The sequence below is a fragment of the Bombyx mori genome, chromosome 24, assembly GCF_030269925.1.
Source record: "Bombyx mori chromosome 24, ASM3026992v2".
Taxonomy (NCBI): Eukaryota; Metazoa; Arthropoda; class Insecta; order Lepidoptera; family Bombycidae; genus Bombyx; species Bombyx mori.
Genome location: NC_085130.1, coordinates 3,042,952 through 3,062,558, shown reverse-complemented (window position 1 = coordinate 3,062,558; position 19,607 = coordinate 3,042,952). Strand labels below are relative to the sequence as shown.

Here is a 19,607-nt window from a genome sequence, read left to right as displayed (position 1 = left end):
TTAATGCGAAAATACTTTTTTTTTCTACCTAAGCTGATAGCCTTCAGAGGCTGTATCAGCGTAACCTTAACTAGTAGGTGAGCTCACGGGGCTCAAACCTGACGACGTTGCTAAAGCAAGAGCCGTGCTTCGCAGAATCTACCACCGGATCGGAAACGCGACCCGCTGAGAAGATCCGGCGAGAAACTCAGTGGGCTGTGTCTGAGGTTTAATTTATTTGTCGAGCCTTTCGTCGCAGGTGACGGGTTCGAAGAGGACGGTAATCGGTGCTTGAGCACCGTTAGTGGATCGGGAGGAACGAAAAGCCTTTTTCCCAACCTATTATATAATATACGTAGTTCTTAAACTTTATTTTGCAAGTCCTACACGTCGTTAGCCATAGACAATAAACCTTATAGTTAAGAGCGCACAGCGTGTCTAGTCTAACGTTAACGTTCAAATATATTAAGTGTATAATCTATGGTTAACGTACATTGTCATTGTCATCGCGTGTTCCGCCGGTTTGGAAATTCGTGCATTTGTATAAAAAGTGAGTAAATCGTATTTTCCATTAAACTATTTTAATGTTTATCAACAAAATATCTAAGTTTAAGGATACAACGAACTAGGCGATTTGAGCGTTCAAAGTCTTAACATCTTCTAAATTTTAATTACCTACAATAAGTACTTAGCGTTGTTTTCTTCTTATAAGATTTACAAAACCTGACGGTGCGCGATGACGCTTTAAAAACAGGTCTGTTCTATATTCAATATAATATGAAATACGAAGATCGTCGATTACATTTTAGGCTATGTTAACACCAATAAATATTTACGAGGTCACAGGTTGGTTTCTAAAAAACAACTTAGATACGGAAATTATTACAGCGTTTGAAGAATGCTTTGATATGAATGTCCATGAACATTTTTCGTTTTTCTTGCGTGTGTCATAGAGCCAGACAATCTATAAAGCTGTTTTCAGACTACGCTATACTATAGTGCCATATAGTATAGCAGCCTATACTTAGCCAATAATAAATAGTACAGTACAGTGTGAACATGTCCATAACAATGTATGGTGTGCGATATTGTTGTGCTATGAGCTATATAATATATGCTATTATATTATAGTGTAGTCCGAAAGAGGCTTTTTTTTTATTGCTTAGATGGGTGGACGAGCTCACAGCCCACCTGGTGTTAAGTGCTTACTGGAGCCCATAGACATCTACAACGTAAATGCGCCACCCACCTTGAGATATAAGTTCGAAGGTCTCAAGTATAGTTACAATGGCTGCCCCACCCTTCAAACCGAAACGCATTACTGCTTCACGGCAGAAATAAGCAGGGTGGTGGTACCTACCCGTGTGGACTCTCAAGAGGTCCTACCACCAGTAATTAAGGCTTAATGCTGTAACTCATAAAAAGTACTATGAAGCCAACAGAACCGTATTTGAAGTGTAGGTTTCTTTTCTCTCAAGAATATGAAATTGGAGATTGATTTTTCTGTGGTTATTGTGTAAATTAATTGGAAAATACATTTTTAATAAAAAAAAATACCTACTATACAGAATAATGTTGGAAAAAGTCAACCAAACTGCATTGCAAAACATGCGATTCTTCAGTTTGTACTACATTTAATAATATACGTCATAAACATGTTACAAACGTTTAATGTGATAATTATCATCTATACTAATATATAAATCTACAGTGGTTTTTATGGATGTTCCGTTATAACTACTGAACCGTGCATCCGATTGACTTGAAAGTTGGTGTCCGTGTAGAAAATACATGTACTTAATGGATAGGCTAATATTTATATGAGTGTTGGACTGCCTACACCAGTTGCAGAGGCGTTAATGATAAGAATCTTTGTGGGGGTGAGAAATAATAATGTTAATTATAAATGCCCAGCGAAGGGGGGGAGAACGGCTAGTTACATGTATTTCGGAATGTATTTGTCATTATATATTAATAACAGTACAAATCTAAGGTGACTACACTATAAATGTTATTAAAATTAAGCTATAAATATTTTCTGTTTCATGAAGGATGGAAAAAAATAATTACAGATGACTTTGTGTACCTCTTGTGTGCTGGAAAACAAAATTAAATTTATTGTTACAAACCCATAGACTCCTTTTTTTAATATTATTGTCTTAATGGGGATGTTGGTTCACATAATGCCCACTAAAACTGAAACTTCAATTTTGCACAACTAAGCAACTGCTTACAGTTTCAAAATTTGTTTAAAAAAGACAGGACTCTGTGGGGATTTCATTCCAGAACACAGTGTTTCCAGGTGATATGGATAAACTCTGCGCGATGTGATTAGATAAATTAGAGAGATTGACTAATCTCAAAAAATACGTTAGAGCACTCCCCGTCTGTGAGGAGGCAGTCTTCTCCCGGTGATTGTCACAGGGCGACCTGAGGGAGTTGAGGCTGCGCCGCACGCTACCTTCACTCTAGCGCGCTGGCACCAGGAGGACGGGACGACGCGTTGGCGGCTGCGGCCTGCGAAACGGCCTGCGTTGTCGTCGTCGCTGTCGTCGCCAAACTGACTGTGGAAGAGCAACCCGGTCGGCGGTATATCGCGTTCCGACCCAGCAGGCTGGTTCTAGCCCAGCGGGGTATCCTGGAACACCAGCGGCATCGCCCGGGCGGCCTGATAGGGCCGCCGTACCGCGGAGACCAACGTCATGGTCGTCGACTATCCCCTCGACGACCCGTCGGTCGGACGTCCTCTGGGTGGCGCCGCGAATCTGGTTGTAGTGTTGACCGCGGGAACCTCCCTACTCTGACCGAGTTCTGACCCCGGACGAAGATCGGACGTCGGGTGTAAGAGTGCAGGGGAGTCGCTTAGTGCGGTAGGGCCCTAAAATTCCTTGAGCCCGCGGTCTGCTCCCAACACCTTGCAGATAGTCAAGTCCCACATACCCCGCACGCCCCCTAGGCGCGGGGACCTCGTAGGTGGTTCGGACAATAATGAATAATGTTAAATCAAAGAATGTCAAACATCATCAATAAATACATTTTTATGGTTTAATATTTAATGAAACACAAGTAATGAAAATACACATATTATTATGTTACAAAAATCTTTGTGTTGGGAAAAGAGTGTATCTATCCAGCTCATTATAAAATAAAATTAAAGTTTGAAAAAATCTACACGTTTTTAATCATCATAGTTTTGAAATAATACTAAGACTATAATATCCAGATAATATCATTGTGATATTGTTTGGGTGTGTCTTACCTTACAACCCATCCTGTGGAACATAGTTTCATGGCCTCTACTTGAAAGCTTGAAAAGGACCGAAAGTGTTTTCTGGAGGCTCGACAAAGTATTGGTATGAAGAAAACTCTGTACATGTTTATAACGGATAAGAGCTCTTCCTTTAGAGAAATTGCTTTAGTCCCTGCAAAAACATCAGACCTACATGTTCATGGTAAATTGTGATACTGAAATCAAAGTACCTATATTGAACCTTTTTCAATGTCTTTATTGAAAACAGGTATGTTACTTTATGATTTGTGAAAGCTGTGGTAGTGAATGATGCCATTTTATTGTAATATGGATCCGATGATTGTGGCTACCAGCTTTGAGAGGCAGACACGAAGTTCCTTGTGACTTGTTTGCCTACCTATTGTCAGTAACTTTGAGGGGTCATGCTAACTTCACCGAACGCGTAGGAGAGCATACTTTGGCTCAGCCTGGAAGACTTTGCTAACATCTGTCCTAGCAAAAGCAGAACTTCGCTGAATCTTCCACCGGATCGGAACCGCGGCTCACTGGAAGATCCGGCGAGATACTCAGTGAGGTTTTCTTGTGACCGAATTATTTGTCATCAAGCATAAATGTTAGGTGACGGACTGCTTATTTATGAAGATGTTTTTAAATACGATTCCAACATTTCGAAAACAATATGCTAATCTTCATTTACTGAGAAACACAATTATTATTTTCTCAGATCTATCACGGTGACAAGACAACCGAGCCAAGGGTATGATTCATTAATAAAAAAGAGCATGGCGTCATTTAAAACAAGAATTTAACATATTTTGTTTCGCTCCTGTCAAATGCATTAAAGTTGAAAAGAGACGGCGATATTAACATTGTCTCGTTCTGTTGAGGAAAATTCAAATTCAGAACGCTTCGAGCCGAGCTATTCTGATTCAGTAATAAGTTTGGCGCCAAATCGACTGTACGTTGTCACTTGCGTGTTTCTTATTTGCATTTTAAACTGTGATATTATTTTTAGTTTCAATTTATCTGGTGAGTGTTCAATATTATATTAAGTTTGTATCGGAGCTCGGGTGTCAATAAAAATAAGGTCTACGTCTTTTGGTCTTAAAATTATTTTATACCTTCGCTTCCAAATTCGAACAATTATTCACACACATTTTGGAGTATGTACATAGCAACCTCTAATTTATTGTGTTTCTAGCTACATAGAATTTTTCCGGCTTAAAATTGATTTTCAATGTCGAATTCGTAATGTAATATGTCTTTGGAGCATGAAATCTGTTTGAGAAATTGTATAGGAGTAGGAAAAAACTTAGATCCGTATGCAAACGGGATTCCAGAAGATTTTATGTGAACTAGACCGGTTCTGTCCTTTGATTAAAATGTACCTACCATTCGTAGCCGCAATATACGCGCCACGTGTAGTTTATCTGGGATGTAGGTACCTTGATTTTGAACCGTTTACAAAACTATAAGGTCGTAAAGGTTTTAAATTGAAAATTCTCGAGAAACAATACATAAGTACGCTCTCTCTCTCTCTCTCGCGTCTTTCACTATAAATTTGATCTCGACGCGGCCTATTGCTAATTGCATGTAAATCACGATGGTTTTTAGTGGGGACACTACAAGGATATGAACTAATTTAGACTATGAACTATCGATACTTCCTTATATATTATAAATGGGATGTGTGTTTCTCCTTTTTTTTGACGTCGAAACAAACTGATGGATTGTAGTTTTTTTTTAAATAACCGCATGTATTTAGGAGAATGACATTGGGTAACCTTTTATACCGAAAAAAATGTCAATATCACCGGAAACTACACTGATCCTTTTCCTTGACCACGCAGACGAAGCCGTGGGTAACAGCTAATGATATAGAATAGAATCATGATGATTTTCATTTGCTGTCTTGACCTATGAGGCGTGATATGGTTTCGCTCGAGTTACCACCAAACTAGGTACCTATTTATGTGACGTGAAAGCTGTGTTATTGTTATGCAATTGAGAACTTGATTTAATATCAAAGCTAGTTATATATTACGTAGTCTCGGTAACTACAATGTACATCAGATTAGATGAACCGTGAGATTTGTTTTTTTTGCAAAACTATAAAATAATTCAAAGAATCCAAATTCTAGCAATCTAAACTTTAGGGCTATCGCTTAGGTCTACTTTAGGCTCTAAAGCGAACGTCAAAGACCTGCGAGTATAATTAAATAAAAACATTATAGTTATTTTCTTTTCTTCCCGGCCTTTTCATCTTCGACCACAGAGCTCCAGACAAATGACGCGCCTCCTTAGGAACTTTGTAAAAGATTCAGGTTTTCCCCGCCCAAAAATGTTTTTATTTTTCTAGTCTAAATGCGTTGCTTTAAAGTTGCAAGTGTATATAAGTAAACTGGTCGCTAAAAGACCGGTTTTTTTATAAACCCCCAACTTTAGTGGCTCGGAGGCCTTTCCAGCTTCATCGGAAGGAGTGGGTGAACTCACAGGCTCTAGGCCTGTAAACTAAGCCTTTATTTGTCTCTCTTTAAGGTTTCAAATCTTTTGATCGTTCCAAAAGTTCCAGATATTTCTATAGTTTATAAGAGGCCCGTCCGCTAACTAATACCCACGTATCTGACATGGCGTATTGCACTCTGCAAGGTTTTCCATTTGTACTTATCGATCGCCGACGACCTTGTCAAACGTAACTAAGACCTATCGGACCGACACAAAGCTGGTTATTTGATACGGACATTATTTATTCAGAATATAACCGGTTTTTTTGTTGTGTTTACGTTCACACGGATAATGACTTTGGCAATAGAACGTATTGTTTAAGACGTCGAATTGGAATTTTGGTTAATGTCGTGATTGTGTATTAGTAAATACTAGAGGTCCCGCAGTAGTCGAAATTCGACTATAATTAATTGGAATTGTAAGTTTGTACACTATTATGATTGTATTTTATACTTCTATAATCACAAATTTCGCCAAGACTACACTATAAAAAATATTAACAAAGACAATGTTTAATCTATTCTCAATTTGACAACAGACGCCAAGAACAAAAGTTTGACAATAAATAGTATGCATGCGTGTGTGCGTCAAATACATGGTATGTAGTGTGTGTAATGTTTTCTTTATTGATTAAATGTATCTTTTATGCATTATTTTAAAAATATATTAGCATTGTGCATTTCTTCTCTATATTCTCTATAAGTGTGGGGAATTTCATACTCCTCCGTCCGCGCAATTTTCATAAAAAGGAATACAAAGTTTTTGCTTCACGTATTAATATATAGATATGGCTGCTATTTTATCGTAACATCTGAGCGAGCAGTTCTTATAGTGAAGACGAAAAGCCAAGTCAAACGAACGACCAGACTACAAAATGATTTAATAAATTAATAAACGTATAATTTTTAAAGCATATAGTTAATTTTACAATTAACCTAATATCTTAGTACTCTTTAGTGAATCCCTATTAGTTTTCTTCAGTGGACGAGTTCACGGACCACCTAGTTTTGAGTGATTATCCTGTAATACGTACTTTTATCCACTCACATATTTTCTCCGCGTGTCCTAACGTGCCTCATTTCCACTACAGTCATTGCTCCCATATACGTTAGTGAAAATGAAAAGTTTGAAGTATTCGAAACTTAAAAAACAATATCGAGGGGTGTATCGGGTGAGGGGGTGGTTGTAACCAAAAGATCCGTTTTATTTGGTATTAGTATCAAAAAGTTCGATGTTTTTTAATTGAACTTCAATTAAGCTTACTCCATTCAAATTGCTGAAGTTTTTTTTCGAAATGTTAAATTTTTAAATGGCTCGAAAGTTGCAAAAATGACGCGCTTATACCAAACTAGCGGCCCGTTCCGGCTCCGCTCGGGTCTTTGACAAAGATTTCGATGATATTTGACGTTGTTTTATTTTTTTAAATAAAAGCACACTTATTACGGCATAACTATAATAGTTAGACATATGCTGTCGCGACACTTTTTGTAAATAATAATGTGTTCTACAAAGTCGTAGTATATTATTTTTTTCTATCATCAATAGTTGTCGCAGGGCACGCGATGTAAAGAAAATTTTAGGTAATCTTTTTACTCCTTGGGTTACATTATTGGAGTTTTAGTAAGGATCCCTAATCAAAAAACATTATAGCTTATGTAACTCGGGATTAGTGTAGCTTCCAAACAGTGAAATAATTTTTCAAATCGCTTCAGTAGTTTCGGAGCCTATTCAACACAAACAAACAAATTTTTCCTCTTTATAATATTAGTATAGATAACCCCTTCACATCTCTATATGTAGTTTAAAAAGATCTCGGCTTAACTATATAGTTTTAACGTCGCTTGTCCACAGCCCAAGATGTCCATTCACATCAAAGATTCCGACGACCTGAAGACAAGGCTGGCGGAAGCAGGCGACAAGCTCGTCGTGATCGACTTCATGGCGACCTGGTGCGGACCGTGCAAGATGATCGGGCCTAAACTGGACGAGATCGCCGCCGAAATGTCAGATTCCATCGTCGTTGTGAAGGCGAGTCCTTTTTTTTTCTACCTATCTATTTGCTGGTAGCCTAAGGATCTTATTTCAGCTACGCGCGGACGGGCAGGTGAGCCTCACGGGCACAACTTGAGGAATTTGCTAACAGCCCTAATAAGAACAGTGCTTCGCTGAATCTACCACCGGATCGGAATCGCGACCCACTGATAAGTCGTCGTTTGAAGTCGTGGCCTAAAGGATAAGACGTCCGTACCAATTGTTCTAATGAAATACGTACTCAACAAATGTTCACGATTGACTTCCACGGTGAAGGAATAACATCGTGTAATAAAAATCAAACCCGCAAAATTATAATTTGAGTAATTACTGGTGGTAGGACCTCTTGTGAGTCCGCGCGGGTAGGTACCACCGCCCTGTCTATTTCTGCCGTGAAGCAGTCATGCGTTTCGGTTTGAAGGGTGGAGCAGCCGTTGTAACTATACTGAGACCTTAGAACTTATATCTCAAAGTGGGTGGCGCATTTACGTTGTAGATGTCTATGGGCTCCAGTAACCACTGAACACCAGGTGGGCTGTGAGCTCGTCCACCAATCTAAGCAATAAATTTTTTTTTGCTAAAAGCCCTAATTAGAGCAGTCCTTCGCTAAATCTACCACCGGATCGGAATCGCGACCCATTGAGAAGATCCGGCGAGAAACTCAGCGGCTCAGACTAAGCTAGACTAGATAATAGTATCTTTTTCATTCTAGAGCTCTTACCGAGGACTTGTAAATATTCTAGTTATCTTTATAACCATGCCCGAATCGTAAATTGAAATAAACGGGTGTTCATTAAAAATAAACCTTTTCTTCAAAACACTTGTATGTAAAGCAACGCGTCTTATATCTACATATCATTCTTAATATACTAAAGCCTACGTAATAGTTTATATGTTGTCATTGTGATAGCATTCACGCTATCTAACTCGGTAACAAATCTCAAAAACAATTATTATACGAAAGTTAAGATGATTTCTATTTCAATAATTTCAATAATATCTTGAACACAACTGACGACAACTGAGAAATTTGAAAGACCTCTAACTTAATCAAGTCTAAAAGGATTTACCTACAAATTCACCTCACTGGTGGTAGGACCTCTTGAGAGTCCGCGCGGGTAGGTACCACCTCCCCGCCTATTTCTGCCGTGAAGCAGTAATGCGTTTCGGTTTGAAGGGTGGGGCAGCCGTTGTAACTATACTTGAGACCTTAGAACTTATATCTCAAGGTGGGTGGCGCATTTACGTTGTGGATGTCTATGGGCTCCAGTAACCACTTAACATCAGATGGGCTGCGAGCTCGTCCACTCAACTAAGCAATAAAAATAATAATAATTGGATTGTCGAATTTAAAAATCTTCGTACAATACTTGTGTGCGATGCTGTCAATAATTTAAATCAAAATATTTTAAATCGGCAACTGCTTGCTTTGATATTACATAGTTTATATATATATAAAAATAAAATGTTTCTAAAAAAAAACCCAGCAATAAATGTTATCAGAATTGTAATGTTCACTTAAACGTTATCAATAATGCCGCGATAATTTAGTAAGATTGTAAATATAGTTTGGTTGTTATCACGAAAACGTCGATTGCACGCGACCGCATGAGAATCACTACAATATGTAACTTAAGAAATAAACTTATTTGTCGAAGTACATTCAATTAACATTATTAACAGTTTCGTATCTTTGAAAGTCGTCGTGGCCTAAAGGATAAGACGTCCGGTGCATTCGTATGTAGCGATGCACCGATGTTCGAATCCCGCAGGCGGGTACCAATTTTTCTAATGAAATACGTACTCAACAAATGTTCACGATTGACTTCCACGGTGAAGGAATAACATCGTGTAATAAAAATCAAACCCGCAAAATTATAATTTGCATAATCACTGGTGTTAGGACCTCTTGTGAGTCCGCACGGGTAGGTACCACCGCCCCGCCTATTTCTGCCGTGAAGCAGTAATGCGCTTCGGTTTGAAGGGTGGGGTAGCCGTTGTAACTATACTGAGACCTTATAATAATAATAATAAAATAAAAATAATAAAAATCATTTATTGCCTTTCACATCACAGAAAATAAAATGAAATACAAATAAAAGAAAAGAAAAAAAAGAGAAAAAGGCAAAAGGAGGTGGCTCAGCTATTGCTGTTCGAGGTTGATAAATCGAACAGCGCTGATTTTCAGTCACCCCCGTTTCCCCTTGGTTCTTTGCGGGAATGAAGGCTAATTACGTGTGTACATACTTAGAATATGGTATAAATTAGTAAAACTAGTAAATTATAAAAATTTAAGAAAAAAACAAAACAAAAATCAAATTAAATATTGAACCCGAATACATACATATATAACATAATAAGCACACAGTAACAACACCCCGTAGGCAGCCCACAACGAAACAACAAATAAAATAAAATAAAGCACGATAATACTATTACTAATACTGACAAGCAGCACAACATTTACACTTGTACATAAAAAATAAATAAAAATAACTTTAATAAAAGGAGGTTTTCAAAAGCAAGGATAAAACTAGTTCCTATAAATACTATAAATTAAATTAGTTTTTGTGAATCCAATAGAAATGATTTAGAACTTATATCTCAAGGTGGGTGGCGCATTTGCGTTGTAGATGTCTATGGGCTCCAGTAACCACCTAACACCAGGTGGGCTGTGAGCTCGTCGACCCATCTCAGCAATAAAAAAAAATATGTAGAAGTATGTAGAAATTAATCAGAATCTTTAGAAAAGTTTCTCGGGTTCTTCTAAAAAGACTATACTAGCAAATTCTCTCAGCGTTGAACTAACAAGTAATTTCATTTGACTTTTCCCCTAAAACATACGGCTTCGATCCTATATACATAATGTATACTAATATATATAATTCTACAGTGGTTTTTACGGATGTTCCGTTATAACTACTGAACCATGCATCCGATTGACTTGAAACTTGGTATCCATGTAGAAAATACATGTACTTAATGGATAGGCTAATATTTATATTAGTGTTGGACTCCCTGCACCAGTTGCGGGGGCGTTAATGATGAGAATTTTTGTGTTGGAGAGAAATAAATATTAAATGCCCAGCGAAGCGGACGGGTACAGCTGGTTACATAATAAATATGTCTTGCGAATGTACGCGACATACGTATGTTCTATAGCGTTTATTAAACTAATTAGTTTTTTATTAACTATTAACAAACTAACTCCTCCCACGTCATGCCCAAGACCCCTAGCTCCTGCTCCACCGAGCGACGCCAAGTTGTTCTGGGGCGGCCTCTCTTCCTTTTGCCAGACACTTTCCAGGTCAGTGCTTTCTTTGATAGGTGGGTATCGGGCTTTCTCAAAGTGTGGGAGGAGTTAGAACAGACTGCCCAAGACCGATATAAATGGAAAAAATTTGATTCGAGCCCTACACCCCAGCAGAGGGTAATAGGAAAGAATGATGATGATGATTAACAAACTAACTACTAACACTACTACTACTAATAAACTAGTTAGTTTGGTGATTTGAGGTTTTTTTTTGGTACATTTCCTTCCTAATGTAAGGGGCCTATTTGCCTGCAGCAAAAGTATAGCTTTACAGTTGTAGTCCACTTTTTTGTGGCCCTAGACAACAAATCAATTCTAAACTGTCAAGATTTGTAGCCAGTTCAAAATGTTTAAAAAAAAACTTATTGTCTTAGCCTATATTTCGATTCGTTATGTATTTATAGCCGTTGTTCCGTTTGCCTGTTACAAATGAACGATATTTTTAATTTTCATAGAAAACGCTCTTAAGGCCACTGTTTTAACTCTCGTCACCGTGATATGCAAAATATTAAGACGAATTGAATGACAATCACGATAGATCAAGGTGTAATGAAATATTACGCAATAATAAGAAACACGATGGAAAGAAAAAAACACTTTTAAAATAGGTATTTACTGTTCGCTCAATTATACATCAAAATTGTGTTTTAAGTTTTGCTGATGATGATGATAATAATAATGCCAAAGTTTCCCGTAAAATCTCTTAATTTTTTTTTATCTGGCAGTTTTGATTAACAAATTTTTTTGTCCTGCTGTAGAAGTTTTTTTCCAAAATTTAAACTTTAAATGCCTCTTCTGTAAAGTTGCAAAAAGGACGCGCTTATACCAAAAAAGCTTTTCACCCCTCAATAGGTATATGTAGTTCAAAAAGATCTCGGCTTAACTAGTTTTAATATGGCTTGTCCACAGCCCAAACAAATCAAGAATACGGATATAATAAACTTGCTACACTAGTCTGGCCATCATAAGTGCGTTTGACCGCTTACCGTTCCTTCGGTCGATCAATAAAACCATTCCGTTTGCTTGCCTAAGGTCACAGGGTGACTCATAATTCTGACGAAATACCGTGGACCGCGCACTCCCAATAAACATGGAAGTAATGAGTTTCTAATTGCGGAAAATCAACTAAATATGGCTGTTGCTACGATGTGTTATATAAAATTAACTAGCGACCCGCCCTCGCTTCACTTCGGAAACTGTAATTTATTATTGATTTCTCCACTATTTAATGGATGTTATCATACATATAAACCTTCCTCTTTAATCACTCTATCTATTAAAAAAAACCGCATCAAAATCCGTTGCGTACTTTTAAAGATTTAAGCATACATAGGGCTATAGGGACAGAGAAAGCGACTTTGTTTTATACTATGTAGTGATGCCGTATCGTGTCCTTTTTCCCCTTACCTAATCGCCTGAAGCCGCGGGGGCTATTCCACCTACGCACGCTTTGGAAGGTGAGATCAGGGAATTCAAGTGCTTCGCTGAATCTACCGTCAGATTGGAACCGCGTAACTCGTTTTTTGGGCTCCTCAAATCCGAAGATATGAACGAGAATGGTTACGAATATCATGTCGATGATTATGCACAATCTGAACACAATAACTTAATTATCTAATCTAAAAATAAAGAGCAGACAGTCTGCGCCAATAAATAAAAAAAATGTAATCATAATCGTGTGTACAGCTCGACCAAGCTAAGTTTGCACCTCGCATCGATTACGTCACACTGCCGCTTAGGTATGGTCTGAAAAAAAGAATGGTCATTTTCAACGTACTTCAGACCAAGGAAGCTCTCATTTCACTTTTTACTGGTGGTAGGACCTCTTGTGAGTCCGCACGGGTAGACCACAACCCCGCTTATTTCTGCCGTGAAGCGGTAACGCGTTTCGGTTTGAAGGGCAGGACAGCCACTGTAACTACTTGAGACCTTAGAACTTATATCTCAAGGTGAGTCTCGTTTACGTTGTAGATGTCTATGGGCTACAGTAACCACTTAACACCAGGTGGGCTGTGAGCTCGTCCACCCTTCTAGGCAATAAAAGAAAAGCTCGTATGGAGTATAATTTTGTAGGATGATATCTTAGTGACACAATATGAGCACTTTAAAAAACTAATGGTCCCCCGGTAGTCGAAATTCGACTATAATTAATTGAAATTATAAGTTTGTACACTATTATGATTGTCAAAGACTTCTATAATCACAGATTTCGCCAAGACTACACTTTACACAAATATTAATAAAGACAAAAAATATTTAATCTAATCTCAATTTGACCACAGACTATAAGCAATAAGAAAAGCTTGACAATAAACAAATAGTATGCATGCGTGTGTGTCAAATACATGGTAGTGTTGTGTAATGTTTTTTTTTAAATTGATTTAATATATTATCTATGCATAATTTAAGAAAGAATATTAGCATTCTGCATTTCTTCTCTATATTCTCTATAAGTGTGGGAAATTTCATACTCCTAGGTCCGCGCAATTTTCATAAAAAGGTATACAAAGTTTTTGCTTCACTCATTAATCTATATATATAAAAATGAATTGCTGTTCGTTAGTCTCGCTAAAACTCGAGAATGGCTGGACCGATTTGGCTAATTTTGGTCTTGAATTATTTGTGGAAGTCCAGAGAAGGTTTAAAAGGTAGATAAATATGAAAATGCTCGGAATTAAATAAAAATAACAATTTTGTTTTTCCTTTGATGTGTCCCCCGTCGGCCGAATTCCTTTTGTTTGTTTTAAGTTTATTTTATACAAAAGTTTAGGTCTTTTATTTATCAATTGAGGCACTAGGTACGAAGTCTGCCGGGTCAGCTAGTTTATATATAGATATTTGTATCGGCAGCGATATTGTAGGATCGGTTTTTGAGACATCAAAAGTTGTGCCTTTTATCGCTCTATCAATCAAATGGCGCCAGTAGTCCGGCGAGCCTGGCTGCGTTCCGGGTCAATAACTAACTATATTCCCTTGCCAAGTGGTGACTCATAGCGCCTACCAACACTTGAGATCGTGTCGTAACCGCTTTTCCCGGTAAAACTCGCTAATGTTCGAAGCGAAACTTAGCGCAAGAATAAACGTGTTTGTAAAACATGCTTTGGTTTTCAATGGCATGGAATTTTTTGATAGAAAGGCCTAATTAAACATGCATTTGTTTTTGTGGAACGGGATAGATGTCTTGATGGAACTGCTTAAGTTCTTGTCTCCACTAAAAGTCTAAAAAAAAAACAAAGGAGTACAGTTGAAAGTGGATTGTAAAAAATACCTTTTAACTGAAGCTTGTACACTTGCGTACATTAAATGTTATTTTAACGATTGATACTAAGTATTTTTGCCTTATTTTTCCTCTATTTATAAGGATAATATGCCAAATTATTATTTTTAATTAGGTTATTTGCGCATTTTGTACTGTCGATACAAAACTTGATGATTTTGAATTGATTCGTTGCTTAAGCCTCAAAAAAGCAGCCTACGGTTGTAATGCTGAACTTTTGCCATAGTTCTCGCGTCAGAACATTCTTTTTTTATTGCTTAGGTGAGTAGACGAGTTCACAGCCCACCTGGTGTTAAGCGGTTACTGGAGCCCATAGACATCTACAACGTAAATGCGCCACCCACCTTGAGATATAAGTTCTAAGGTCTCAAGTATAGTTACAACGGCAGCTCCACCCTTCAAATCGAAACGCATTACTGCTTCACTGCTGCAGAAATAGGCAGGGTAGTGGTACCTACCCGTGCGGACTCACAAGAGGTCCTATCACCAGTAAAAAAGTATTTATAAGGATAATATGTCAAAGTATTATTTGTATGTAGGTTATTTGTACATTTTGTACTGTCGATACAAAACTTGATGATTTTGGATTGATTCGTTGTCTAAGCCTCAAAGAAGCAGACTACGGTTGTAATGCTAAACTTTTGCCACAGTCCCCGCATCAAAACATGAATATACCTTTTTTTTACCTAAGCTGATGATAGCCTTGAGAGGCTATTTCAGCGTAATCTTAACTAGGCTCACGGGGCTCAAACCGGAATGATGCTAACACTGGGCCTAGCAAGAGCAGTGCTTCGCAGAATCTACCACCGGATCGGAAACGCGACCGACTGAAAAGATCCGAGGCGAGAAACTAAGTGGGCTGTGTCTATGGGTGAATTCGCTCGTCGAGCCCTTCGTCGCAAGCGACGGGTTCGACGAAGACGGTGACCGGAATGTACCAAAGAAAATGAGCTCCAAATGACAAACTTATCAATGTATTAACGCTACCTAAAATACGTGTGTACATTCGTATAGAATAATCGTAATCTAAAAACTCATTGAGGAGTTATCAATTAAGCAAAGATAAGCAATCTAACATACCTTTGTACGAGACCTGCTCTTGAGCTAGTGTGACTAGCATTAATATTAAGAGCGCGTCGTAAACCTTAATATCAACAAATACGAGGTTGAACACGTATTCATAGTTTCTGAATCATTTGCGTTACATAAAGTTCGCAGCCCGCTGAGTTTCTCGCCGGATCTTCTCAGTGGGTCGCGTTTCCGATCCGGCGGTAGATTCTGCGAAGCATTGCTCTAGCTAGGGCCAGTTTTAGCAACACCTCCGTTTTGAGTCCCGAGATCTCACCTACACTCTAAGTAATGCTGATATAACCTCTCAAGGCTATCAGCATAGGTAGGAAAAAAATAAGTTTGCAAAAAACGGTCAATGTAGGTAATAAATGATAACATTTTTTCTGTTCTGTTTAGTTCGAATCTTATAGGTATGTACTAAATATGTGATTGTATTTATCTGTAGCGACGTTCCGCTGTGTATATCGTAATTTGCATAATAAACATGCAACCTGTTATCTGTAGGATTGAAAAAGTATAAAAATCTGAACTAGAGTGGCAACATTAAGCGTACCAAGTTTTAATTGCAATCTGATGAACCGCTTTAAGCTTAGATTCATACAGAGATCTTTATTTAGATGAATAGCTCAAACGAAACTAGGCCTCCGTAATTATTTTGGACTTGAAACTATTCCGTCAAATATGTACAAGGATGTAGTTAGTTACCTGACCTCTCTTCGTTACAGTACCTTCTTCGGCCCAAGGTATTCATATTTGAATGATTCTTTTCAAGGCCTTTGCAAGTATAACTTTCTTATTGCACCTACCTGATCCTTGCTCGAAGACAAATCATGGCCAAACCTCATCGAAGAGACAATTCCGCAAAGCCTCAAACTAAACAATTTGTTATTCGATAAAATAAAAATATTATCTTGAGTTTGACAATGAAACACAGACGTGTTATATTGAAATCATCAAGTATTTATAGCGATGATAAACAAACAGACATTCGCGCTGATAATTGAAAAACTGAATTATGAAATTTTATGAAATAAGTGAATTAAATATTAAAGTTTATTTTTGCTTTGGACGTGACTTATATAAGTAGACCAGCGTATGTTTTTTATCTTTTAATTCATGAAAAAAATTAGAGTTCTCAATTCAAACTCTCCTATTTTGTTATTTGAGATATAAAAAGGTATGTTTGATTTTAGAATAGTTCAAATTTTTATAGTAAAAAGTTTTATATGGGTATAAGATTTTTAGAAGAACGTATAAGTCATATTTGTTACAAATAAATAGTTACAAATAAATATGCACTAAGTGAAGCTTATATCGCAGAAGACCTAAGTCTGCTTATTTGTGACATACAGCGCGAACTATACACATTTAAGCAAAAGATTGAACAAGTTCACGGCCGGTCTGGTTTTGTTGCAAGAGTCTATTGGCATGACAACGTTAATGTCATAATAGATCGAGACATCCTTACCGGTGATATAGCAACCTTCAAACCGGAACGAATAACTTGCTGCATGACATGATTAAATGAATATTAAAATTATAATTTACATAATAATACGATAGAGTTCAAAACTAATTGTCAATGCAGAATACGTAATGCCAATATATTCATTGTTGTATTACAAAGCGTTTAGTGACGAAGCCTCGCAAAGTAAACGTAATGAGACTGCGTATTCTTTGCTGATTTTTGTTTAAACCAGTTTTTAGGTACCTTCGCCTGTTTTAGTAGTCATTTTTATAATTGGCTACGATCTTCGCTGATGCTTCGTGCAGTAGATATCCGCTTGCGAAAGAAACTAAACCTCGAATTTTATAAAGAACACACAGGGTATCAGAAACTAAGGGGATACTGACTATTTATCGGGTTATTGGTTTTTGATTTGAAAAACAATTAGAAACTGAGAAGATCGGGCGAAAAACTCAGTGGGCTAATTTACTCGTGGAGCCCTTCGTCGCAAGCGACGGGTTCGACGAGGACGGTGACCTGTGCTTGAGTTACCTTTAAAAGCACCGTTATTGGATCGGGAGGATCCGTAATGGTGTTTAGGGCGCTGTCGACTGACTTCTAATACTGAGTGGTCAGTATACTGCCGAAGATTCTTATATTAGTGACTTGAAAATCCAAGAACTGTCGGTTTTTTTTTTGCTTAGATGGTTGGACGAGCTCACAGCCCACCTAATGTTAAGTGGTTACTGGAGCCCACAGACATTTACAACGTAAATGCGCCACCCACCCTGAGATATAAGTTCAAAGCTACTCTTCAAACCGAAACGCATTACTGCTTCACGGCAGAAATAGGCAGGGCGGTGGTACCTACCCGCGCGGACTCAGAAGAGGTCCTACCACCAGTTACTACGCAAATTTTTGCGGGTTCGATTTTTATTACACGATGTTATTCCTTCACCGTGGAAGTCAATCGTGAACATTTGTCGAGTACGTATTGCGTTAGAAAAATTGGTACCCGGCCTGCGGGATTCGAACACCGGTGCATCGCTCAACACGAATGCACCGGACGTCTTATCCTTTAGGCCACGACGACTTCGGTTGAAAGGATTTCTTTTTTTTTAACGCGGTATTTCTATTTAATCTATTCCAGGTGGACGTTGATGAGTGCGAGGACATCGCCAGCGAGTACAACATTAACTCGATGCCGACGTTCGTCTTCGTTAAGAATGGCAAGAAACTGGACGAATTCTCTGGCGCTAACGTCGACAAACTCAAAACAACTATCCTTAAACACAAGTAAATAGAGACTAAAGTTGTACGCAGCCGCCGATGGAAACTAAGATGGAATTAAAAAAAAAAAACATGTATACGTTTTTAATAAATGAATAAAAAATGTTTTTAACGTCTGTAATGAATTTGAAGATATTAATTTTTTGTGTTTGCAGCCTCTGGAATGCAAAAAATATTGGTTCTGTTGTAATCAAACAATTCAATAAATAAAACTAGATATTAGTTAATAATTTACAACCCAAACTGTATTTCTATTTTGGTTTTTTTTACCAAGTGGTTGCTAAGGAACTTTAATGTATGAATTGTTATGTTTTTATTTTTATTTTTGTCCGGCTTACTCAAATGTATAATCTCACCAATACTAATCAATGTGTAAGATAAGTTTCCATCGTGCTTTTAAAAACTTTTGTAAGTAACAAGTATCACAATGTTTTTTTTTTTTATGTTATGCAAGTAGAAGCATGTTTTTTTAACGCCGTGCTTATGCGCTTAAGGTCAGCGTACAACTAGTACATACCCATATGGTTTCTGTGTATTTTGCATTATATATAAAAATATGTATGTTACAGAGTATTGTTACATTGATAAAATTTATGAAAAAAATTATTTGTGTTTTATTTGACAATATCGTTTTTAAATATATTTTCTGAACAGATAAACAAAATTCCGTTTGCAATGTCAATGTCAAAATGTGTAAAATGTCTTAAATATTGACGTAAACATATTAGTAAATTTAATACATTATCTGTGTACAGAATAGTGATCATAGATAATACACTTAATATTTTTAATAAGTCAACAGTTTTGCAATACGTACATACAAAAATATTAAATTTAACCACTCTCCCAATACATACTTAGTTAACACACAACTAAAGAACGTCTGATATGCAATTCTCACACAAAGTCAATCCTAAAATATTTTATCTCGCGCAAACTAAATCCTGTGGATGTTTTGTGGTTTGTTATATCGCTCTTTCGCTTCGTCAAATTTAAAGTCACCAAAATAAAATCGGTTTTCCCTTCAGTAACAACGCTCCAAAGTCGGAAACTGATGTTAATTACTGTATAACGTACTGTACCTATTCCAGCCATAAGTTCTATTACAAATTATGAAAATGAATTTTTTTAAATGAAGTAATATAATATTATTAAATTTTATACCTACATATTTATTAGTCTCAGCAAAAAAAATTGTATTCGAAATGGCCAACTATGGCTTTTATCTGTTTGGCCATGAATCCAGGGATTTTCGCTCTGTTTCAAGGGAAATTTCGCCACTGCTTTCTCCAAAGATTTTTTAAGAGACTCAATGGCGGCGTGTCGCTTAGAGCAGGCCATGTCCTCTAAAACTGACCATAATTTGAAGTCTAAAGAGTCGAGGTCTGGGCTAGATGAGGGCCAGTCTTCAGCTCTTTTAAAGAAGGAACGTTGGTTTCAAGCC

The 19,607-nt window shown here is 37.4% G+C and overlaps 1 protein-coding gene and 1 long non-coding RNA gene across 8 annotated transcripts; one reads left to right on the top strand and one right to left on the bottom strand.

The window, feature by feature from the left end:
- Nucleotides 1-121: 121 nt before the first annotated feature.
- Nucleotides 122-18,949, top strand: LOC778509 (thioredoxin-like protein). Of its 7 annotated transcripts, none has more exons than XM_012688307.4 (3): nucleotides 122-529; nucleotides 7,586-7,762; nucleotides 18,024-18,949. In XM_012688307.4, the coding sequence occupies exons 2-3, from the start codon at nucleotides 7,592-7,594 to the stop codon at nucleotides 18,171-18,173; spliced, it is 321 nt and encodes a 106-aa protein (XP_012543761.1). In that variant the 5' UTR covers nucleotides 122-529; nucleotides 7,586-7,591; the 3' UTR covers nucleotides 18,174-18,949.
- LOC134201233 (uncharacterized) lies at nucleotides 2,996-3,998 on the bottom strand. Its single transcript, XR_009976423.1, has 2 exons — nucleotides 3,627-3,998; nucleotides 2,996-3,401 (listed from the first exon to the last, which is right to left on the bottom strand). It is a non-coding gene; the product is annotated as an uncharacterized LOC134201233 (long non-coding RNA).
- Nucleotides 18,950-19,607: the final 658 nt, after the last annotated feature.